This window comes from Buteo buteo, chromosome 11 (genome assembly GCF_964188355.1).
Source record: "Buteo buteo chromosome 11, bButBut1.hap1.1, whole genome shotgun sequence".
NCBI lineage: Eukaryota > Metazoa > Chordata > Aves > Accipitriformes > Accipitridae > Buteo > Buteo buteo.
In genome coordinates, this window is record NC_134181.1 from 12,379,653 (window position 1) to 12,405,591 (window position 25,939).

Here is a 25,939-nt window from a genome sequence, read left to right on the forward strand (position 1 = left end):
GCAGAATGCTAAGAAGTTCACCAGAAACCTGCCTGGCTTCTGCTGGAGCCTGGGCAGAATTGAATCAGGTACGTTTTCTTTGCCAAATCTGCAAATTCTGACAATGTAAATTGTGTTCTGATTAGTTCTGCTGAGGTGAAAACAGTTTGCGATTCTGAAACACAGGGAAATGTGATGATCAAACCAAAAGATATTGAAGTTTTGGAGAATTATGCTTATGAATAGGAAATACAAGCAAGAATGAATTGATTCTTTCTGTTTACTGCATGTATACAAATAATCAAAAAATACTCTAAGCAAGGTTTACTAAGATTTAGTGTCAGGCGTATACATTCATTGTGTTTTATGTATTGAATGCAAAACCGGCAGTCTGCTTCTCACACAGACATTTTATTAAGGCAGTTATAGGGATGAAGCATAGTTTTGAGAAAAATGGATGTTTAGAGAGTAGTATAAAGTCATTTACAAAAGTCATTATTTAAAAAAAAGTGAAATGACCCTTTCTGTGGCAGTCACATAAGTCAAAATTCTGATTAATAGAAAAACTTTATCATGTGAAAACTTAGGATTTTTAAGAAAAGCTTTTCTGTAAAGATTTTCCAGCTGTTTACTGATATTATTAATAATGTAACTGATTTGGTAAGTAGTAAGGCACCAGCCAGGAAAAACAGAATATACCATTAGAGTTTTATTCAGTGAGAATTTATTGTTACTGTATTGTCTGGATTCAACACACCTCAGATTTTACTTTTTTATATGTATGTATAGTTCATTTAATTTGATTATAAGTTAGGTAGGAGGTGTTTCTGACTGCATAAGAAGTATGGCCATTTACACAGATTATTGTAATTAAAACATTTATTCTAACCTTCCTGGACTTGTATATAGCACACTATGCTTAACAGCAGAAAGGGTCTTCCAGCTGGTTGAAATGAACAGGAAAGTAATTGTTATAAAATACTGAAGGGTATTGAAAATGTCATCAGTTTTTCAGTTTTGGAGGAAGGATACTGCTCTTAGCATGACAGAAGGTGTTTCTTGCACTCATTTGACTGCTAGGTTCCAAGAAAAATTTGTCAAGTATAGTGAGAAAGTTGCATAAAGAGCTAGCAAGGATTAGACAACAGCAGCTGTACTTCTGAATAATTTAGGTTTAGTTTTCAAAATTATACAGGAAAGGATTATCACTTATACTTGCTTTTGAGAAAATGGAGCTACAAGTGTTGTTTATAAAAAGTGACAATGTACAAACCATCTAAAATAGCACAGAGACTGTCTTGTCGCTTTGGGCTAGATCCTGCAGAGCTGTGTGCCAAGACACTTGTGGAATCATGAGTGGGAAGTAAATAGTGTAGAAAGAGGTTCCTTTGTCTAGATATGCAGCAGGGCACAACCCTTCCTGAAAGTTTAAACTAGTGCTTGAGAGTAATGTCTGTCAGGTGTACCAGATGACATATATATCAGCTGGCTTCAGAGGGGCACATTAATTCTGTTACTGATACATATTTATAGTTATTTACAGTAAAAGATCCTAGGGGACTTCCAGCCCCTTTCTCCCCCTTGAAAGCCAGCTACTGAGTATGTGGCAGTCAAGACCACTCACTGCTTCAGGCATATTTGCCTTTTGATCAAAAGCAAAGTAAATTGTGCCACTTTTCCCTAAGCCATCCTGCCCTTCAACTACAAGGTATATGTAAAACAGGAAGAATGCCTAGCATCATTCTTCTCTCCTGCCTCAATATTTACTGTGCAGTTCCATAAAGTTAAGGTAAGATTTTCCTCAGAATGTTTCCTGTTCATATTTTAAAGGAAATCTAATTTGTAAAATGCAAATTCTGCATCAAATACTTGACATGATGTTTCCTTAAAAATTTACGTTCATACTATAAATCAGTAATTACAAAGACTGTAATTCAGTAATTTTCAAACATGAGTTAATAATTTTTGAGCGAGATTATGATTTTGTCTTGGCCTTGCCATCACCTGATCATAGAGGTGAGCCTCAGTAACCAGCAGGTCGGTTGTGCTTAGTGCTGTGTGTGACCACTAGATATCTTTGGTCATGTGAGATCTCTGGAAACTATGCTTACCTTGTGCTCCAGGCTTGCAAGCTAGCAATCTGTACAGCGTGTAAGCCTAGTCAGGAGATTTTTTCTGAGGTATGTAGGTGTATCCTTCAAGTTATTAAGTCCTGGCTTTTACAGAGAAAAAAGAGGGAAACTTCTAATTACTCTATTAAAAGATGGTAATTGAGGTAACACAGGTAATTCAAGGCAGGAGCAAGAAAAGAATTCTTGCTTTAGTGCAAGAACTGGTGCTTCTTAACTGTCAAATCCAAAATTAGAGCTAGCAGAAATAGAGGGAGTTGCTATAGACAGGAGGATGGTCTGGAACATACAGAGAACCCTGATGTAACCTCAGAGTGCGCTGTTGAACAGTCAGGAAAAGGAAGCAAACAATGTGTAAAGTTCATTATACCCTCTAGATCTGCTATCTCATGAAACTTGTGAAGTAGAAGAGCTGGTATTGTAAAGTCAGCGCCTGTAAGGTCAGGGCTTCTGGAGATGGGCTGAAGTCAGAAAGATTCTGACTGTACAATCATCCAGGGCACCAATTTAGATTCCCACTAATTTGCAGAATTAGTAATAGGATTAGAGTGTCAAGTATTTGTCTACAATTACCATAGGGCAGTGAACTATAAAAATCAACAAGCTTTTATTTTTTAACAAACATCAGTATAAAGTCTCTATTTTCCTAAAAAAATCCCCTTGTGTAATCTCTGAATTTTCTGTCTACATGCTGATTGAAATAATGTAGCTTGAATTCTGCGTTTGAAACCATGAATGAGGCTCATCTTTAAAGTCAGAACCACGTTTGTGTGTAAACTAATTAAAATGTCTGTTGAATTTTTGATGGAGAAATGAAGGACCTTTCAAAATGTAGTTCTGTTCCTGGTGTATTTTCACAGTTTTTTACAGAGAAAAATGCTAGTGGATATAGAAGACAGAACTCACTAAAATGATTCCATAAAATGGTTTGATCAAATTTTGATCAAATATTAGTTGTAGATTCTTCATGTATCATACTAGTTACGGAACTGTTAGAAAAGTTCCTTTTATTTTGGAACCGTATAAATCTTTGTGACCAAGTTAGGGGTTCTTCCCATCCCAATCTGTATTGACCTGTATACAATCCATAGACCTCAGAAATTTTCTTTTTTTAAGACCGAAAAAAAAAAAAAAAGCACCACAAAAGCACTGAAGATAACACCCCATATAGAAGGGTGCTTTTATACAGGGATTTCAAGGCCATTTTAACTCTGTGAGGAAAAATTATCCTAAGAATTTGCATCATCTCAACTTTTTACATCAATTCAACTGTAATATTTTAACTTTTTTTAAAGAAGGCATATTCATTATTATTATTGCTAATTATAATGAAGATTCAATTCTGTTAGAGAAATGGATGAAAGATTGACCCATTTATTATTTCATCCTAATCAAGACACCCATGCCTGCATTGGAATTCAGATACAGCAACTTCTTACACCACGGGTTTTATGCCAAAGTAGAATTGAAAATGCTTGAGATCTCAGGTACATTTGAGGCATGGAGAAACAACTCCCATTTAGTACTTTAGGTGAATTTCTTTTGTTTCAGGTAAGCGATTCTGCCTTTCTGATGGGCCACCAAAGCTTTACCAGTTGCACTGTTCTACCTCAGATGGCAGTTCCTCAGCCCTTTTTTCCCTCTTTGGTGCTTCGATGCATGTTAGGGATAGATGTTTTATTTTTGGAAGTTCTTATGCCTATTCCATTCTGTGGGTGAAAAGAAGGGTAATCCTGCCCTGGACTCTGGAGGAATTTGTCAGTCTGAAATTGCTACTGACTGTTGGTGTGAAAGGGGAGGAAGGGAAGGTGAGTATAGGTACTCTCCAGCTGACAATAGCGTGCTGCTTGATTGAAAGTGGACAGATGCAGTATGAGGCATAAATGAAGATAATATATTACTGTGTGAAGCTGAAGATTTGTATCTATCTCCTTAATTACTTGCAGGATGAAATGGAGAAGGTCACTCTTGTGGTAATAGTAGTAGAGCACTTGGATTTTTTGTTCTGAGTCTCCTGTAGTCTTCCTACTGGATCCTGGACTCCCATTTCTCCATAAAGGCAACCAGTTTCTCTAAAAGGATATCAGGAAGTTACAATGTTGTGTTTATAAAGTTTTTCACAGTCTTGGGTGGGAAGTGTGTGGAAGAATGCCCTGCCTATTTTATGAGAAAAGTAACCGTTATTCACAGTCTCATAAAATTTGAGTAATGTGACTAATAAAGAGCATCTTTTATTTTTTTGCTTTTCTTTAATCTCAGAATGACTCTTAAGATTAAGTGGTTTATGTACTACATAAATATAGCTAATGCCAGTTTTATATTGTGTTTGACTTTATTCCTGAAAGCACAATTCTATTTTGAAGAGGAACTGCTTAGTGGAGTAACTTTTTCTGCAACCTCCTCGATTTACGTAGTCAGTTAACTTTAATGGTGAAATTTAGTTTTACTGGTTTTTTAGTTTTACTCACTTATGCCCCAAATCCAACACAGTTAAATGAACGCTGGGGTCTATTTCTTTCTGCTCATTACCAGAAACATTCAGCAGTTAAGCTACATTTTTTCCACCTAAAAAAATTCCTTTACCTTTACAACTCTGGAGGTATTAGGGAGCTGATTAATCGTGACTAAAGGTGTAACTTTAGGCGAGCGAGTGACATTGCTCAAGTACAAGCTGAGGGCAAACCCGGGGTTTTATAATGCGTGGCTATCTAGAAGCGAACGCGACAGTATCTTCGGCGGAAATACTTCGTGCCGGGAGAGCCGGTTGGACACAGGTGACAGACGGCAGGACAGCACCTGCGCAGGGGTGCCCGGGGTCGGCGGACGAAGAACTTGGCTCCTGGGGAAGGCGGGGGGTCTTGCGGAGGTAAAGCAAGCGGTGAGATGATTACATGAGAAGGAGAACGGGGTCTAACGGGGAGTTGGCCCGGCAGGGACGTCCCACATCCGATGCACGGGTCCGCTTACTCTGCGTGAACTCGGGACGCGGGCGGCGCTGCTCGCGGGAGGAGGCAGGGTGGAGGCGGTAACTGCCCCGGCCCCGGCGCTGCCGCCTCCCGCCCCCGGCCCGGCCCCTCCCCGCCCGCCCTCCGCTCCGCACCGCGCCGCCGCGGGGAGCGGCGGGCAGCGCGGGTCGTCCGGCAGCTCGGCGCCGCTGGCGGCCGTCATGGTGCCCCGCGGAGCCCGGCGCGTCGCCGGCTGCCTGCTGCTGTGCTGGGCTCTGGCCGCCGCCCGCGCCGCCCCGCGGAGGAGACCCTCGTTCGGCGGCCAGGTGGCGGAGAACCGTCCGGCGGGCACGCGTGTGCGCGGGCTGAGCATCCCCCTGACGCGGCTGGGGCCCGAGCCCTGGTGCGCCAAGGTGCAGGGGCGGCGCTGGCGCCTGCAGCTGCTGGGCGAGGGCCACTCGCACTTCCAGGTGTCGCTGCACGCCCGCACGGCCCGCGTCTGGCTGCGCACCACCCGCCCGCTGGACCGCGAGGCGCGGGCGCTCTACGCCTTCCGCCTGGGCTTGTGCTGCAAGCGCTGCCTGCCCCGCGGCGCCGCGGCCGCCGAGCTGGCCGCCCTCACCGTCCGCGTGCTGGACGACAACGACAACGCGCCGCGCTTCGTGGGGGGGCCGCGCCCCGGCGTCACGCAGCTCCGCGTGGAGGAGACGCTGGCGCTCAAGTCGCAGGTGTGGCAGGCGCGCGCCGAGGACGCGGACGCGGGCGCCAACGCGGACCTGCGCTACTTCGCCCGCCCGCGCAGCGCCCACTTCTTCGTGGTGCCGCGCAGCGGGCGCGTGGTGCTGGTGCGCTCCCTGCTCCACCTGCGCGCGCCCATCCCGCTGCGCCTCTACGCGCGGGACCGCGGCCGGCCGGCGCTGCTCAGCGAGCCCCTGGAGCTGGAAGTGCTGCCGCAGGCCAAGCGCCTGCCGCCGCCGCCGCCGCCGCAGCCCCCCCGGCCCGCCACCGCCGCCCGCCGCCGTCGGCGGGCCGCGCTGCCGCCCGCCGCGCCCCTGGCGCTCTCCCTGCCCGAGGACGCCCGCCCGGGCAGCCGCCTGGCGACGCTGGCCCCGGCGCCCTTCGCCTCCGCCTGGTTCGAGCTGGTGTCGCCGCCCGTCGAGGAGTCGCCGGCGCGCGTGGAGCGGGAGAGCGGCGAGGTGACGCTGGCCGCGGCCCTCGACCGGGAGGCGGCGGCCGCCTGCGAGCTCGTCGTCCGCGTCCGGGAGCGCCGAGGTAGGTGAGGGCGAGGGCTGCGGCGGGCACGGGCTTGCCCCGCTCGCCCCCGCGGCTGCAGCCGCTAAAAAAAGTCGCGGCTTCTACCGAGTTAAGCGGCCTCGTCCCGGCAGTAAGTTGGGGGGTGGCTGGTCTTTTAAGGAGTGAAAAGTCCCCTGGTGGCGGCAGGCGTCGTGCGCCCTTACCTCCTGGAACGTAGTTTCGGTCTGTCAGGCGCGTGAATCGTTGGCATTAAAACACTGCAGGGAGCAAGAAGCCTTGCGCAGGTTAGTGAACGTGGACCGCGCCGCTATGCGAAATGCTTGGAGCTGTAAGGTGGTTATCAGAATTTAACTACTTCACCTGCTGAAATTCTTAGTCGTTAACGAGCAGCGTGGAAAATGGGTAGCGTAACCAAAGACTGTTATTTACGTTATATACGCGTTGAGACAAAGCATGTTAGATACGCCGTGCTTCTTACGCACAAGTGTTTCTAAAGCCTCCCATAGCTCTCATCCTGTAAATGCTTAACTCGAAGCACGCAGCTGAAGTCACAGAGTTTTGAGTCGTTACTGAAGTTAAGCATGTTTGACTCACAAGCGTGATGTGAGTTTTATATGTGTGTGCGTTCACCATGTGTCTTGTTGTTTTCATGTTATTTGCAATTCTAACTGTTCTTCTGAAGACTGTCATGAGCATTCTGGAGAAAATTGTGTCAGCAGAAATGAGTTGGTTGGCTTGATTTCGTCTTGGAAAGGTTTAGAAAGGTGTTTGCATTATGTGACTTCCAGTTCTTGTGAAAATTATTAACTTCTCAGCAGTGCAACTGCTCAGAGCAACTTGGTAGCCACAGAGCAGTGCAGGCGGGAGGGATGAAAAGCTTCCTATGCTATTCCTTCCCCTCATCTCTTCTGTTTTCTGGCTGAGGGGCAGCCCATAGGAGTGAGGCAGTTTATTCCTCGGTGTCTGTTAAATCCCTGAGGATGCCAGCAGGGATTCTAATTAGTGCTGACAGTTTCAGTGACATGGATACTTCCCTCTGTGAAGCGGGCTAGATCACCAACTCATTTCATTTGGGACCTGAGGAAAAACTCTCACTCAGATCCTTCTCTTGTTCTCACTTGGTTTTTGTCACACCTATCGCTGTAGCATATTGATGTCAGTCACTTGTACTGGCTTTATGCTGTGTTCCGGCTGGAACTTTGGCTGCTGACCAGGTTGATAGGCCAATTTCCAAAATACAAACACTTTCTATGTCCTATCTTTGCTACTCAGTCCTGAGCAAGGCTTCGTGCCAAAGGGGATGTCATTACTCGGAGGCAGTGACAAAATCTGTTGGGTCAATCTGAGTATGCTTTTGGGGTGTCCACCCACTCTGTCAAGTAGCTCAATTTCCAGCCCTTTGTTGGTGTCACAGCTCCCTGTGTCAGGATCAAGAAGATGGTGTTGGAAGAGTGGTAGCTAACCTTGCCCCTGGTTACTGCTAGTCTCACCTTTGTGATGGTTTTTAGTTTTTACTCTTATCTAGCCTGAATATAGGAGTCTGAGATTGCCTGGAACAACGCTTGTGACTCTGTCATGCCAGAGATTTCTTTTCCAAAGCAATGCTTGCTTAACCCAGTTAAAAAGAAAATGAAGCAACTTTAACTTATTTTCAGAGGTTTTTTTCACCATCTTGTAGTTTTACTAAATAGTTTGGAGTGTTTTCCACCCGCTTGATATATTACTGCTAGTAGTATGAAGTTGTAAGATACAATCTCTGAGAAATATGTAGAACTAGATTCTGACTCTCGGAGACTAGGTGGATGGCAATTAATTGTGGACAGTACAAATAGCGTACTTTAGATGCTGGTGATTTAAAGTTTCTTTGTTTAAAGGAGCCTAAATTAAAAAATACACGTCAAAAATACTCATTTTATAGGAGTTAAAATACATAGGTATTTGAAACATATTTAGAAAGTTATGCCTCTTTCCTTACTCACGATCTAAAATTCAGTAATGTGAGAAAAGATAACCAAGAGGATGGGACAGGAGAGGGAGAAAGAGGGCTAGCAGAACTAGGTGTTTTAATTAGTCTGAAATAAGGAAGATACTGAAGATTGCAAAAGCTCCAGGAAAAAAACCCAGTATTTACAGAAGTGAGCTCTCAGTATGAATTAAAGCATGGAGATGGTTACACTGAATTTTGTTGTAAATAAAAGTGTAAGTTAAGGTTCTTTCTCTAGTTTGTTTGCTTTGCTTTTAACATTTGTGCTGGCTTATTTTACATTGTACATAACCATAAATACTCCCACAGCTACGGTTTTCTGGTATTAGAGCTTACAGTATCAGATGTTGATTTATGTTCAAGTGGTATAAAGTTGTATTAATTCCTTTAATATATTTTTAATTTTCTACACCCCCTAATTCTTGCTGTCTGGTAGCTGAGAATTGGAAATTAACCAGTAATTAATTCTGTCATTATTCTGTTCTTCAACCCAGGCAATGGTGTCAAGGATGAGACAAGATTTTTAGATGCTTTAGCATATGAAGTCTACCCTCTTTGTCCTTTATCTTTTCAGCTTAGTTTATTATGATTAATTTGTAATGTGCACTTCCTTATCTAAAGTAGTAAAGAATGCTTAAAAGCACGTTGGCACAAGTGGTACTAATACATGTCTAGGAAGAAAAACTGATTTTTTTTTTTTTCTTTTTTTTTTCCCCTGATGGAGCATTCTCAAAATAGTAGCAGGACAACTCGTATATGGTAATAAGGCAACATTCAGCAATGTTTCTTCCTAGTTTATGTGACAGCTCTCACCCTTTAGTTCATAAATAGAGCTGTGTAAGAGATGTCCTGTTCCTGAATTAATTTTTATTCAGAGGAGCACAAATGATATGTAACAGGCTGCATGTTGTTTGATTTTTTTCTCTTCAGCTAAAATAGAATTTTAAAAACTTTTCTGTTTGCTTCATCTCAATTCTGTCCTGGATAATCAACATGGCAGCATGTCCAGGGCTGGTGTTTCATTGAAGTAAACACTGTTCCAGATGCAACCAGACCTTTAGCATCTCAATATCCAGATAGCGTTCCACATGTGCATAGAAGAAGAAGGGTTTTCTCACTCTGAGTTGCAGCTTGTTGAAAATATGAACTAACCTAGCTAACCTAATAATCGCTCCACTTGGGATGGGAAGTAACTGCTGGTGTAACAGATTCACTCCTCACCAGCTGGAGTATTTCTTAGTAGAACCGTATGGTGCGACTATAGGCTTGGCACAGGTATACATTTTCCTGCATCGGGGTAGCTTTGAGAGGCATTTACAGCATGAACAACTCTTCAGCACACAGGGTTGGGTTTTTTGGCAAAGCTGCAGTTGAGCTCTAAGATTTATTGTAGTCATGTGGACAAATCACTATTATCACTACTGTCATTACCAGTGCAACTACATGCTGTGGTTACTTTTTGACTGGACATATTTTGGTTATAAATATCACAGGGTTTTTTTGTTTGTTTTGTTTTTTTTAAATGTAGGTGCAAAAAAAAATTTCCATAATTTGTTTGATATTCTTTGAAATAATAAATTATTATTTTGTGTATTTTAGTGCTACAGTAAAATTAACTGCTCCCTGGAGAGGAAATAGTACCTTACTAGTTTTGTTTATTCACCGTGTATCTTATTGTGGCCATTTGATAGTTTGTAGACTTAGTTTTAACATAGTTTATCTGTTTTCTGGAAACAGTAGTTACTGGAAAGCAGAAACAGGAAAATCAGGGCCTATAGGACTAAGTGCCTTTTTTATGGAGGGGGTTCTGCTGTGCTTGTGGAGGAGTAATAATTCCAGGACCTGGACAAGAGATGAGATACTGTCTTGTTTTGTAGTTCAGCTTCAGGTGAGTTCCTCGCGTGAATTCTTAGAAGGAAGGTTTAAAAACAGGCAGAAGTCAGTTTTAAGAAATAGAGATCACAGATCAGTCAAGCCCAATAGATTTCATAGATTGGTAGGATGTTACCTTTCAGATTAGGGCTGACCTGTCCAACGTGATTGTCAGGTCCTGGAGTGCAGTAACGGCTCTTGCAGCTCCCTGCTCCTTGGGTTCGGCCGCCCGCGCTCAAGGCCAGCTCTGACACCAGGCAGCTAACCTTGCATCGGACAGGTAGCTGTCACCAGCCCCGTCCGTGGCCTCTGCCCGGTGCCTTGGGAGCTGCGCCGAATGAAGCTCCGGTCCCTTCCTGAGCTCCCCCGGGTGTGTGCGGTACCTGGCCAGGTATATTGCTGACCCTGACGCTGCCTCACTGCCTCGGCTTCCCAGCTGGACCCGAGACCTGCCTCGTCGCTACGTATTTAAATGTCTGGTGGCTGCTGGACCGTTGGGTGAACCAGGTTTATGTCTCGGGACCTGCTCTGCTCTTCTTGCTCGGGGACAGTGAGGTCCCTGCCTGTCTTGCTGTCACCCTTGACTCCCATTTCACCTTACCCTGCACAGCAGCTTGTCCTTGCTGCTCCTTGGCAGTTAAATTCTGCAACTTCAGCAGCAGCGTGTGTGCATTTGTATAAAATATTCTCTGTACCCTGACTACCTTGAGAGCTTAAATTGCTCTGCCTGGACATTAGACAGAAAATTAAATCTCGAGAGCTGAAACTACTCATTTGAAATTGCTCAATAATATTTCTATTTTTCATAATTTACAAATATGCTGGCCAAAAGAAAAAAGAAAACAAACCCTCGCAAACCCCACAACCCCAAACCAAAGAGAAACACCAGGCAAAACTCAGACATTAGTTTGAGCAACAAAATGCTGAATAGAATTCCAAAATTTTGGGGCTTAACTTCATAAGAATGTTTTTTTGGCACATGGTCCTTGATGAGCAAATTCCTCTAGTGACCCCACTGGTCACTCAGCCCTGGGCTATATTCTTCAGTTAACCTTGCCTGAAGAAGTGATGGTTACGCTCACATTTTCTGTAGCATTTCAGATTTTATCCCATTTAATTTATTGGGACACAATTTATTTATTCTTCACAAAAGCATAATACTATTTTAAGTTTTCACCCAGTGAACAGAAGGTAAAATTTCTTAGACTGTCATACACATTAAGATTTTAACTTAGAGCTAGCATTTAATTTGAGGAGGAGACATTATTATTCCATTAATGCTTGGGGGAAGTGCATGAAAGATCCCGTCTCTCTAATCCTCTGTCGTCTCAAGCTCCTCTGACCTTGCTTCATCCCTGGGCATTAGCTTTGCAATCCCATCATTCATTTTTTCTTATCAGAGGATTTACTAAGGGCGATGTTTGACATGTCTTCCAAGTAGTTTACAGCGGTCACTTACATTTTAAGTATATTTGTCCTATTTAAATCGACATATAGAGTGGAGATACCAATTTTAGTGATATGTATATTTTAAACCTTGAAGATTTTAATGCTTGGAAGCCAAGGATCATCTGGTTTAATTTTATTTGAGGCCTTAGTCCCTTACTAGCTGTATTGATTCTGTGGGGATTGTCCCTAAGAATTAAGTAGCTTCTGGGTGATGTTTTGTCTTTTACAGTTCTTATTACCTCTTTTATGAATTACAGCCATGTTAACAGTTACAGATCAAGCTGGACTTAAGGTGAAATCATTATCTATTATCCAGCAGATGTGCTTTGTTAAACTGCAGTGGGCTTCATGCTATTAAGTCAAAAGAAAATGTACATTCTGTGTGCATTTGGGACAACTATAGGTGTTTACAGGTTTGGAATGTTACTTATTTGTGGTAGAAAGGAATGTCTGGGGAAGCTTTAGAGCACCGTGTTGGTGTTTATTCAGTCTGAATGTTTTGATACTATATGCTGCCTACTCCAAGCAGTCAGATTAAAAATATCTTTGTTAGACTACAGGGACTTGAACACCAAAAGCTGTTTAGATCTTCTGGCTGTTTATCATCTCAAACATTCAGTTTCTGCAAAAGAAATAAGGTGGGGGTTTTTTGTTGTTGTTGTTGTTTGTTTTTAAAGTTCTAACTAAATTTCAGCACAAATCTACTAATCTGATGGAAGTAGTAAATTGTAGAACATGTGGATAGGATCTTCCTCAAAGCTGGTTTATTACATCGCCAATTGGACAGTGATTTTCTGGCTAACATGGCAATTATGTTACACTTTATTTGATTATGAAATAGTTTTATTTCCGTTTTTCCTAACCTCTCTTTATTCAGTTAGTCTGAGAAGTGTGGTGTCCAAATTTGTAGATAGAATATCTTTAAACCTTCTTGGTATGTTTGAGTTTAGGTTTTAGAATAAAAGAGAGACTGACACTTAGCCCACAGTAAATTTTCCTTTGACTTCAAAGTATTTTGGTGTAAATAGGGGACAAATTCAGTATTTTGAGGACAGTTTCCTTTTGATTCACTTGGTAATATACAGTATTTAATAATATACAGTGTTTCAGACATAGACTGTGCTTTTTCCTTTCCTTTTTTTCTGATAAGAGATCATAATTTCTTAAATAGGAAATTTGATTGCCTTAGATGATTAATCTTATACATAGAAATTTTTTTTACTTCTTTAAATGGGAATTGCATATAAATGTCAGTGTTAAGGAAGTGCCAGTTTTGGGATAAGGACAGTTGGGGGCGACAGAGCAGAAGAGGGTTGAAATAGAAGGGAGGCTTTGTCTTATGACAGCTAACTCCTCAGCACAGTTTGAAATGGAAACTGACATTTGTCAGTCTTTATTCCCTGCTGCAAAAAAAGTGTTTGTGAAGTCTCACAGCCTGGTGTCCTTTCTCCCTGTAATAACAGCGCGCTTGGCAGATACCGGTTTAGTGTTTTTTCCTAGCCCTAATGACAAGAGTTCTGTGTGGTACCAATAGGCTTCAGTTTACTGATGATGCGTATAAATGTTGATACATGATGTGTCATGGTCAGGTTTCTCTTTTTCATTCTCTCTTTCTGGAAAATTAAAATGAATAATGATCTCCTATCTATTGTGTGCTCAGGTTTGCAGTCCAGATAGTGGTAGTTCAAAAGACCTTCTGTGCATGATGATACAAAATAGTACAGCAGGCTGTGTTGGTGAGGCTACTGATGGTGGTGGCATTTTTTTTTTTCCTTGCATATGAGGGGCTACAGAGAAACAAACCAGACTTTCCCCAAGAAATTCTAAGGACAATTTCAAGAGAACTTCCCACCTTACAATGGTACAGTAGCTGCTACCTCCTTAGCTAAGTTGTCTCCTTATGATAATACTTTTTGACAATCAGTAATCATGTTTTGTTATTTAAGGATGTCTGTTGTGATTATTGTTTTGTAGTCATTTTTTCACATCTGGGCATGCTTGTTTTTTCTGTCTGCCTCTCAGCAGATGGATACCACAATGGGAAGTCCCTGATAACATGGTTATCACTTTACTCTCTTTTAATTGGTAATTTATAATAAGAACTATTCTGCCACAATCATTTAGCTCCTCTGATGCTTTCTTTACTTTTGTTTTCTGGTTTGCTTTAACTTCTATTTTAAAAGCCATATGAGGGTAAGGAACAGCGACATGACAGGCTGTCATTATTCTATCTGCAAAAAAAGGTAAGGCATATTAGGAGGGAATGTGGGCTGTCCATAGCTTGAGCCCATCAAAGTTATCTCTTTAGAAAGTTTATGTTTTATGAATGAGCAAACTACTGTACTTAAAAGTAGCCCATCATATACTTACTGAATTTTCAGAGATGACAGTGAAGAAATAATTGTGCATAATTGTCCTGTTTTTTGAAGGGTATACAGTAGGACTGGATACAATAACCAGTAGCTTTTATCTCATGTTATGGTATGAAACTGGGAACAGGGACTTCTCTTGATTGCAGCTAGAGGCTTAGGACAGTAAGATTTTTTTTTCTGGAAATGTATGTTTCCAAACTTTAAGTCAGTAGATATTTTACATGAAGGCATATAGAGTGAAGTGTTAAAAAGAGTTCAGTATGATATTTGCAAAGCCTCCTAAAAACAACAATGTCCTCTCAACCAAACCTAAAATATTTTACTTGCAATAACCCAAACCAATAACAACACCCTGAGTTTTCAAAAAACATTTGTCTATTTAAGGTTAAAGTCTTAGAAGTTGGAGTAACTTATAAAACAAAAAGAAAAATGCTAACTTGAATACTCAATTTGCTGATAGATGTAGACCAGAATGTAATAGCAATATTGACCTAAAGGCTTGCAAGACTTTTAACACTCTCATAATCTCCTTTTAAAAATAAATTGAAATGACCTAAAAATGCCAGGAGCAACTTAGCTTCTCACCCATTATTGTTTAATCATAATAATATAATACCTCTTCCCTAAGTACATTCAAGTAATGTATAATATTTGTCCACAATTGTAGAGACCTGTTCAGTCAAGTATATATTCTATATTGTCAGATTTTAAAAATCAGAACATCTGGCATTGTCAGGTTTATCAATTACATTGATGCAGAGAAGCCTACATTTTTAATGAATACAAGGATTTTATTTTCAAGACTCATCTTACAGAAGTATCCATTCGATTTTTGAGAGAAAAGATAGTCATATAATCCTAATGAAATCAGAAGTCTGAGAATATGTTGGATTTCACAGATTGACAGCATCTTTTATAATTTGACATGGTGAAAAGAGATGGGTTTAGAGGCAACTCCAACCTACACTATTTGAAATTGGAATCAAACTATTTCAGCATGCATGATTTTCAAGGCTTCGTTTAACCAGTGTAACGTTCAAGAGTTGTTGTTAACTGAATGATTAAGTATTAAAGTCCTGCCAGCCTTGGTGTAACAATATAGGTAGGTGGGGGAATATTTTTTTTCCAGTTGCCGTATGAAATGACAGGATTTATTAGTTTGCAGTATCTGTGTGCAATCCAATGAATCTTTATAACCCAACTTTGATACCAGGTTGGAGGAGTGAGTTCATGTTACTTTGTTGAAACCCTTTCCTAGAAAATTAATGGTGATCACCACAAAAGAGTTTTTTTCCGATAAACCTGGATTTGGTAGAGCCATAAAGAACTAGTGAAGAACCTAGAGAAGAAATGAACCATTATTTGATCAAGATATTTGGCCGCTTCTTGTAATTTTCAGTATGTTCTTCAATTTTGACAGGTCTTTAACTTGGACTCCCCTAGAGGTTCATGATTTTGAGAGGGCTTTCTGTTCCTTCTAGATACTAAGTCCCTCTGTATGTCTTAAACTTGACATGAAAAATTGCTAATTATTTTACAAGCTTGTGACAACTTTTTAATTTATTAGAATTTTTCCTAAGCTTTTTGGATAAAGTATGTAACCCAGTCTTTGTAGTATATGAATATTAAGGTTTTTTCCTGTTGTGTGGGGTTTTTTTTGTTTGTTTGTTTTTGGTTTTTTTTGAGGGGTGGGTGGGTGTGTTGTTGTGGGTTTTTTGTTTGTTTGTTTGTTTTGTTGTTGTTTTAATAAGAACAGTTTATTTAATTATACAAATGTGGTTTGTCTTTCACCAAAGGATCAAATTCTTTGAATGGTTAATTTAAAACGTTCTGTTTTCTCCTATATATTTAACTCTGCCTTTATTAAAGCTTCTCAATCTTAGCAACTGTGCTTAATGAGGCACTGTCTGCCTTTTGATCGTGGAGATTTGGAAAAAGGATTCTAGTGAGGAAGCTGACAGCAGACACTGTCCTTGATCTTCACTGTTGTTTTTTGAAAGGCAGTTGAATAACAGATTTTCATGCTGCTTCTTGGAGAAGTGACTTCCTTTCAAAAAAGTGAATTTTGTTTTAAACTAGGAAGATTTTAGATATTGCACAAATCCTATCTATATTATGGCTTGGACCTTGTGGACTTGAAGGAATGTTATTGGATGTACAGTAATTCTGATTTTACTAAATCAGTTTCCTCAGATAGCTGAGGTAACCTATGTGTTTTACATCTATTGAAAGGTTAAACAGGTGTAGTGCTAAAATTAGCCTGGCATAAAATGATGAAAGTCTGACACCTAGAGACATTATGTAGGTAAACTGTGACATTCTTTGAAATGCTTTTGCTGTAGAAACCAACAGTTGGATTATGTTGATGTGTAATTCTTATGCAGAGTATGTTGGTAGAGAACTGATTTCATTAGCTGTATGAATCTAGAAGATTGCCTACAGGCAGACCTAAAGAAAGAGATTTTAGAGATTCTCTCTCTCTCTCTCTCTCTAAGTTAGTTACTGCTGCTTTTACAGAGCATTTTTGCTGTGGTTAAACTTTCCAGCAAGTCACTTAAATATTTTGCTTATGTGTTTTTCTTTTTTTTTTCAAAGGATGAAAGTTGTGAGCCATGGCATATCATATTTCCTGTGAGCAGAAACTTGGGCCAGCTAGTGTATTATGTTACCTAATGTAGTTGGAATTCAGAGTAAGGCAGTATAATAAATCCTTCTGTTTATGAGTTTTCAACCACAGATAGGCATGAAAAATAAGCAAATATAGATAGATACCTGTGATGAGGTTTCAGCAGTGGATTATGAAGATTGATTTTGGTGATAGGGAATGAACTTCAGTGCTGCAGCTTTTGTCAGTAATACTAAGTTAAAAGGAAGTAATTCAAACTGGAGGGAATATCAGAGAAAAAGCAGACTCCAGGATGAGCTGCCCTAAGAAGGATTTTTGATGATAAACGAATTGACTCTAATAGGGAATTAAGCAGCTAAAGTAGGAAAAACCTCTGGACTAGAGTTTATAATTTTAGTTTTAATTTTTTATATAATTTGAAGAGAGAGCTGTAGAGGGGGCTTAGTTTTGCTATTGCAAAGGGCAAGTAAGTGGTGTTTGCAAATATGTGGGAAAAGCATTCTGCTCGCAGAATCTGTTTTCATTAGTTTTTGTAGTGAAAAATAAGAGAAGAAGAAGAAAAAATACTTTCTGATGAAATAAAAAAGATTATTTTACCCTTTTGAATATGAAGTATTATTTTCAATATAACTTTTCAGTATACTAATTTTTAATATAAGATGTTCCAGTGTTATGTTACTGTCATGTTTATGTGCAGCAAGAGCCATTTTGAGTTTTATCTCTTGTTGTTCAATATCTGTGAGAAAGCAATTTAAATTTTTCTGTTGTCTGAAGCTAGGGAAGAAAATCTGTCAAATGCAAAATCTGCACGTGTGCCAACACTGTAATTAGCAGAACTACTCTTTTAGTAGGATTTTTTTGAATGGATGACTTTATGTAAGATATCTGTGGTGTGCCTGGCTTGAAAGTCAAGTAGCTAGTGTTTAATATTGAGGAAATTCTTGTTGGTAGTGTGTTACAAAAGAGTTGGAAAATTCTTTTAGGGATAATTAAGCCTGTGTCAGATTCCTGACTTAGGATCTCAGTAGAGGGCTGACTTGCAATACTGAATATAGTTGCAGGTATCTCCACTTATTGTTGGGGCTGGTATTCAGAAGAGATAATTTAAGTAGAACTTGTCTGTGTGTTTGTAGGACTTAACCCAAATCCACAGAGGATTACCAGTTTTAAGCTGTTTCTGCTAAGATTTGAGTGGAATTGTAACATATTATTTCTTCCATAATGTAGCAATATTACTGCACATGTACTACTAATAAACTACTATTAATCACAATATACAAATGCAGAGACATAATAATGTACTACTACTATTAATACACTGATGTAGATGTGTAATTAATATATCTGCAAGATACGTATGGGGAGGGTGTTTTGATGGAAAGAGGCATTGAGACACCAGAACTATTGAGAGATATATGTTTCTAAAATTTCTTTCCTTCCACTGTCTTGAAGCACAAATGATTTTCATAAATAGCGGAGAAAATTAATTTTATATACCTTATTAAAATTTAGTTAAAGTTCTGGTTTAAGCTCCATTCTGAAGGAAAACACAGCTATTCTGTAGGCAAGCAGCTATGTCAGTTACGAAATATAAGAGACTGCATTTTGTAATGTATATATCATAATTGCAACAAATGAAAAAATTTAAATACTTGCTGCGCTTGTTAGAATAAGGAGTTATGCTTTAAAAAATCATGTTCACGAACATATACTTTGAAATTCTTAATGTGTTGTCCTGCTAGACATACACATATTACACATTATTGTCCATGTCAGTTTCTTCATCACACACGTTGTCCTCTGGCAAGTCCTTGTCCAATCATGCTTCATTTGACATCCTGATGTTGTTTCTACAAGTTGTCAGGTCACATTTGTAGGTCTCGGTGCAGAGAAGTACAGTCCTGTTCGGTGTTTCTGTTACAGTTTTTACTTTGATATATGGTATGCAGTCAAGGGAGAACTTACAGTCATTTTCCTCCAGATTGCCTTTATCTGATGATTTATTTAGTATTTCTGCTTATAAATCAGATTGTCTATGGTTGATGGAAGAAGATAACATACCAATAAGATCTGTAGGGTCATATGCAGTGGAAATGTATACTGGTCAAGAGAGGCACTTATGCCTGTCTCTTCAATTATGTGCATTGCAGTTCCTGCTGACTATCCTAACAAAATTCTTAAGAGTATTCAGATGTTTCAGAGGTAACCAATGTATTGCTGAAAGCTTTGATCTTGTCAAGATGTCAAATGACATTAAGGTCTTTTAACTATTAAAACACAAGTACCTGGAGGAGCATGCCCACGTCCTTTTAGTTTTTGATTAACAAAGTTTGCAAGAGCATGTGAGCATTAATCTCAGTCCTGATGTAGTTTTCCACAGTTTCCTTACAAAAGGTATTTCTCAGTTATAATTACGTGCTAAGTGCCAGCATAATAATGTTCAGTGATCTGACAGTCAGTAAGTGACAAGACTGGAATTTGTATCCAGTTTTATTACAACTTGTTCAATAAAAATCAGTTATTCTTTGATTGTGACTCATTTTTTTGTTAGAGGAATACATACATGTTAAGAACTTTAGCAGAAGTTGAAACAGAATGAATTCACGGGTTGATTAGGATATTGATTTCCAGACTCCAGAGAGACAAAGGTCAGTAACCTTTATACTCCTGGCAGGGTTACCAAGGTGGCATTCAAATCCTCAACAGATCTTGCTATTATAGAGGCAGATTCTCAAAGGTTCTTAACTCAGTTTCTAATTTAGTGCTTGCTATTTTAAGCCTGCAGTATATCCAGGCAAACTAAACTAATAGCAGGTATTTACCAACTTGTGACAGCTTCCAACAAGACCTGTTCTTTGGAGAAGAGACAGGCAATTTTGACACTAACTTCTCCCTTTATTCTTTTTGGACAACCTTTTAATTAAAATCTTTGGAGTGTTCAAGCAGACACTGATACTTAGCACTTCTCATTTAGAACTTACCATGTTGTGTGGTGTATTTCAACCTCAGACTCAGATCAACATCTAACAAGTTCACTCCTGTCCAGTTTCTTCAGGTATTTAGACTGGCTGCCCTGGGACTTTTGGAACACACATTCTGACATGAAACATTTCTGACTTTGAAACACATCTTGTTCTATTTTGTAAGGTAGTGGGAAATAATATTCATGCTGCTGCTTTTTAGATCATGATTTTGGGATTTTGTTTTTGGTTTTGTTTTTTTGATGCTCCTTCTGGCTTCTTTTGCACTGTACAGAGAAGAAAGTATGCAGCTACTTTCACAGAGTCTGTCTAAATGTTGAAGGGAATTATACCTGGCTGAATATGAGGACAGTGCAATAGCAGTGTGGGCTACTGTACTCTCACCTCAGTGTCAGTCTTTTTTTGTAATGGGCAATTTGAGTTTATCTTTGCAAACTTTGGCTTCACATGCAATGTTAAAATGAACATTGGGCTAGAGAAGCCAAGTTGAGCATCCTTACATCAGGCCTCCCAATGCTTTCTGACTGCAGAAGTGCAACACATAACACACACAAGTCATCTCAGTTAGAGTCGAGTCGACTTTGGTGTACTTGGTAACTGAGAATTTTTCCATGAAAATGTAAAAATGCGTGTTGCATGTATCCATGTTCTACGGTGGTGCAAGGCATATTTAAGGTTCTTTTTCAGGAAACTGGTCACTTCTGTGATTTACTGTTTGATAAATTAGAAGTTTGGTTTTGCTGTAGCCACCATTTTTTCATATGTCCTATCTTAAGCTAATATTATATTCCCTGGAACATCAGATTCTGAGTACAGGACAATTACAAAGAAGTTGATTTGGATTTAACAAGTTACTGTCAATATACTTTCTGTTGGTCTTAGAGAGAGAAAAAACAGTGATATACTCGTAGTTACAGTTCTAAAATTCAAATTCATTGAGTTTCACAAGTTTAGCTAAGAAGAACTTCTGTGTTTATCTTGGGTGAATGCTGATTTTTCTATTAAGAGAATTTTCTGGATAAGAACAGAAAGTACACAAAGGTCGTGATGGATTAAGTCTCAGGAGTTTAAACTTAGAAATTTATATTTGACTTTGTTAGTCACAGCACCAAGGAGTTTTCTTCACTACAGTCCGCTTACTGGTTGTTTATAGATTGCAGATTATGATACGGTGTACTAAATGTGCCACTTGCCATCAGACAGAGGTTCCTAAATATGAAAAGCTGAAGCTTGCAAGAGGCTGATGTGAAAGATATATTAGTACTTCTGTGGGAAAGAAGAGATAACATCAGTAAATGCATACATCAGACAAAAGTAATGTATTTTAGTTGGAACATGGATGTTTTTTGGAGAGGGATGTAATACTGCAATTAAGAAAGTGGAGAGGGAGAGAGAGTACAGCTGTTCAGTTTAAGTGGCACACCTTCCTGGGAGAATATTCCTCCTTAGCAAGATAACACTGTTCATGAGATTAGACATTTTGGCGACACTTTATATTTAGAGTCTTTAAATACTAAGTTCTTTGTATTTTTAATTAGATTTAAATTAAAACTGATAATTTTAGATGATCCTCTGTGTATGTTGTTTCGGTTCCTGTAAAGCTATTTTGAAAATAAATGCATGTGTGTAGATATTTCATGTATGTATAAATAATAAATACACACTGAAATCAAGTATTAACACCATCAACTTTAAAAATTCTGACTTTGCATCCATTATTAAACTTGTGGATAAATTGTGTTGTAAATGTAGACAGCTGTTTCTGCCTGGACCACATTTCCTTTCACTTCCCCAGGCTTATTAGCTGGGGCACAAGGCCATGTCAGTTCAGTTGTACTGCTTTCAGAGTCCAACGGGCTGTGCATACACCACTTTTCTGGAGGCAGAGGCATTAAATAGGGACTGCAGGAACACTCAAGTTTGCTTCTGTAGCAAAACATTTTACAAGTTCAGTGCCAGTCCACTTGGAACCAAGGTGGCCAAAAGGGCTAAGTTATAATTATACTGTGCTCCCTGATGTTACTGATAAATATTACCAGCTACAAAAACAATACCTTTTCACAGTCTTGTGTTACCCAAGCTAAGTTGCTTCAAAATCTGAGGTAGCCGTGTGTGATTGAAGGAAGAATTTTTTTTTCAGTTGGAAGTATATATAAATTTATTAAGGACAAAATGTCTAAGTATTTCTTCATTTTTCTGTGGCCATTAGGAAAGGATTGGTACTTGGTGCGCTTGTCACTTACTGTGACAGACGTGAATGACAACGTACCTGAGTGGGCCATGGAGCCCTTCCCGTTCTTGGCTGTGGTTTCCCCTGAAGCTGCAGGAGGTACTGAAGTATACAAGCTGCATGCTGTGGATGCAGATGAAGGGATCCATGGAGCTGTAGAATATTTTCTCTTGGAAGGTAAATTTTAACTCTGTCATTCCCTGTGTATTAGGCTTCACTGTTGTGACTTTTTGGTCTTTTATCCTGTTTCATTAGTGAAAGATCTTCCCTTCCTCCTGCAAAAGGCTCATAAGCCTTCAGCTCTGTGTGTGAGAAAAATCAACTTTTATTGAGGGTATGGACAGACTTGCCAGATTTGAAGGGTGTTCTCCCTGCAAAATTGGGTTCCTGCCCAGATCGTCCCTCAGGGGATGATGGGGACCGGAGCAGTCAGTACTCCTCAGGGCTTTGGCAAGGTGGTGGCAATGGCAGCAGTAGTCAGCACCTCTCTGCTGGACTGCCTGTTTATGAGATGGGGCAGTATGTGGAGCACAGCTGGTTGCACGGAGAGGGTGAATGTTCCTTCTTCCTTGTGGGAGTCGTGCTTCTGGTTCATTTCTAACAAATTTTTAAGGCTCTGGGTTGTGCCTTAGCTTTGCAAAGCTAGTACAGACTCATTAATAATTTTCTTTATGGGGCTCTTAAAAGAAACTTCACTAATAGTTCAACACTGTTTAAGCAGGAGGGGAGTAGCAATACTGCTTCAAAAGTGAATTTGTTCCTCTTGGCCAGGACTCTAGCAGGGTATTTTCTGGTAGGGAGTATTTAGGGTCAAACAACAGCAAAGTATTGGAGGATAAAGAAGAGTGATGATTGTCCAGAGAAGTAAAATGCAACTTAGAAACGTAATCATGAATATAATTACTGATTTCTGGTTTCTGAGTTCTAAACAGACTTTTGGATTTTTGTGTACATGCTGATTCTAAGCCAAAAGCAACTTGGGAATACTGTATTCTCCTCTTAATTTTAATCCAATAACAATGTTCTTGCTAACAACAGTTGTGGATCTGTTCTTTTTAGGTGGTGAAGACAGATTTGAAGTTGAGAAGGACACTGGCTGGATTAAAACGACAGGTTTGCCATTGGTGAGGGACAAGGAGTATTTACTGACTGTCCTAGCAGCAGATAAACTTGGAAGCAGAGGGTCTCCAGCCTCCGTTTCTGTAATTGCTGGATTTCGACCACCACAGTTCACCAACATGTCATACTTTGTTTATGTTCCTGAAAGTATGCCACAAGGAAAATCGTAAGTAACAGTTAAAAACAATTCAGTGAGATTGTGTTCCTCGTTTAACTTCCGTTTGATCTCCCCAAAGCCTCAGTATTGTTTGTGAATCATAAATAGATGCTGTGAGTAGCAATTTAGATATCTTCATAGAAGTGGTGAAGATACAGTTTGAGTGATGTATTTTTAAGTCCCCCTTTTATACAGAAAAGCATCATTGAATCATTACAGTTTCTTGCTTTTTTAAATGATATGGAAAGTATTAGTAGATGTTGATTGTGTCTTAATTTTCAAACAAAATGCAGAATACAAACTCAGCTGTTACATCATAAAGAAAGATATCCTGGTGTGAAAGAATAGATTAATTTTATGTGTCAACTTTGGAGAATTGCCTTCTCCATCAAGTGAAAATCAGAAAAAACAAAAGACTGTCTTTGCTCTCTTCATCACGGTGGCAAACTGAGAAGATGCCGTGAAACTTGCCATTTTTCCATCCTTTGTCTAACAATGTGGATCTAAATATCTTAGAAAGTGTTAGGAACATAGGTGTACCTGAATACTCAGTTCTGTCTTTCCCAAACTGTTTTGTTCTTATGGTAAACACTTTCTCTTCCAGTTGAATCGAGAATACTTTTGTCTAGTAAATGTCTTCCTTGTGTGGCCATTCAACTGTTATTCATATTACGTTATCTGTGGTGTTGTATTTTACTGTTCAGTCTACAACATGCAGTTTTACAGTGCCTAAATAACCAAGGTGTGTTAAGATTAAAAAGATAAGCAACTGTTAATAGTAGATAACAAGGTTTTTCTTTAAAACTGCAATAAACTTAAATAGCACTGGCATAAAAGAAATGCAAGAACTGCGAAATGCTACAATACCTAACAGGTACCTGCCATCTTGGGTTCAATAATGTTTAGGATTAAAAATAATGAAATTCTTTATAACTTTTTTGTCATTATTTAAAAATCGGTTTGCACACCTAAGATGGTAGTATATTAGTCAGTTTGTCAAATTACTTGGCATTATCTAAAAGGAATGAAGTATTTAATGCAGTTGTTATTATGACAGAAGGGGTTTGAATATACACAATGCACCCAGTGAAAGTGGTTTCCTGTTTTGTGTTGAGCAGAAATAGTCATAAAAAGCCGTGTAGAATCCTAAAGTTATAATATTTAAATTGGACCAATTACACAAGTACTCAGGAAAACAGAGTTGCTGTCATGCACTGGATTTTTGGGTTTAGGATTTCAAAATTGTAGGTTGATTTAAGACTGCTGCTGAGCGGAGAAGCGTTGCCAAATCTTTCTCTTCCTTTGGTCTGCCACTAATGCTAATATGCTAGCTGCATGGGCAAGCTGATCCGATGAAAGGCAAAGCCAAAAAAAGAAAAAAGAGTTTTCAGTTGGGTTGTTAAACGTGCTCACAGTATGGCCTTGTGATTTTTAGTGCTGACAGGAGAGGAGAAGTGGCATGAACATGCAGTCAGGGTAGGGAGTTAGAAGGAGGGCAGAGTAATTCCTGTTGGCAGCAATACGGTCCTGTGCTGGCTGAAACTGACTGTGAGACCATATGATAGGAAAATACAGAAAAAGATTAAGTGAGATAATGACCTACAGTAACCTTTTCCATTGTTTCAGTAGTGTGCCTGGGGGAAGTGAGAAGGCAGCAGCATGGAAATACAACAGGGGAAAAAGGTGTTTGGACAAACTGAGTTTTGTCTTTTTGATTGTACTTGTCAATGGATCATACATGTTGGTGGGTTCTCCTGGAAGACAGAATTCTTCTTCCTAAGAAACCTGCATGATAAAGCAACAAACACTTGAGGAATTAGTATTCTGTTTTAAACCCTTTGAAAATATTTATTTTTTAATTTCTTCTTTTACTTCATACTGCAAGCGTTTTTCCTACTTGAGGACTTTAAACACATTGGACTTCAGTGGAAAAAAGACAGTGCCAGACAAGAGCTAAAAACATATGTCCCCTATAACCTGTAACATGCACACTGTTAGTGACTGGCTTTTATCCTTGTGCGGTTATCTGTTGAAACTTTAGGATGTATGACTGCAGCAGCAAACTTACCATGCTGTTATTAAAATGAATCTTTCGCATCTTGCTTTATCTTTTAGTTTCCTGCCTGAAAAATATCAATACCGTAGAAGAAAGTTGGAGTAGGCAAATTCAGTTGCAGCAAAAATGAAATCCTCTGTTCCTGTGTTTTTAATCCTTACGGTGTTCTGCTTCCAAGAATCCTATCTTTATCTGTTTAACCTCAAGATGGTAGAACTACTGTATAACAAAATGTTTGAATTTGGTGGTTAGGTACAGCTATCACTGACTTCACTGAGTGTTGCTCTGATCAGACCTACAGGATTGCACCATCATTTCTGATATGCACCATTTTTGTCATATCCTTCAGTATGTTGTGTTACGTGCTTAAAAGTCCTCTTTTTTTTTTTTCTTCTTTTTTTAAATGCAGCTTTCTTACAGTCACTGCTGTATCATATCAAAAGAAATCCCTGAGCTACAGTTTACTAACTAATCCTAGTGGTCTATTCGGTATTGATTGGGCAACAGGAGATATTAGTTTAACTCGGAGTGTGGATTATGAGAGTGACCAACACCAGTATCTTCTTTTGGTCAGAGCAGAGGAAAATGAGGAACACTTCAGTAGTGCAGCTGAGGTAGGTGTTCACTTCTGCAGTCTGTATGGATTTCCATTTTCTTTCAGCCTTTCCAGATTTCTGTACAGATTCGCTAGGGAGTCCCATTTCCCCAGCTCATGCTGTCTTTTCTACTGTCCATTTTAAAAGTCTTTCTGTCTATGGGTAGCTGTTGAGGGCTGGTTTAGGTACT

General features: G+C 39.7%; 1 protein-coding gene across 1 annotated transcript in view; it reads left to right on the top strand.

Moving 5' to 3' along the window:
- The first annotated feature begins 5,274 nt into the window (after positions 1 to 5,274).
- LOC142036680 (neural-cadherin-like) overlaps positions 5,275 to 25,939 on the top strand; it is a 69,239-nt gene continuing 48,574 nt past the window's right edge. The window contains exons 1-4 of the mRNA XM_075040106.1: positions 5,275 to 6,325; positions 21,801 to 21,998; positions 22,881 to 23,106; positions 25,563 to 25,767. Of these exons, the coding sequence (XP_074896207.1) occupies positions 5,275 to 6,325; positions 21,801 to 21,998; positions 22,881 to 23,106; positions 25,563 to 25,767 (1,680 nt within the window). The remainder of the gene's footprint in view (positions 6,326 to 21,800; positions 21,999 to 22,880; positions 23,107 to 25,562; positions 25,768 to 25,939) is intronic.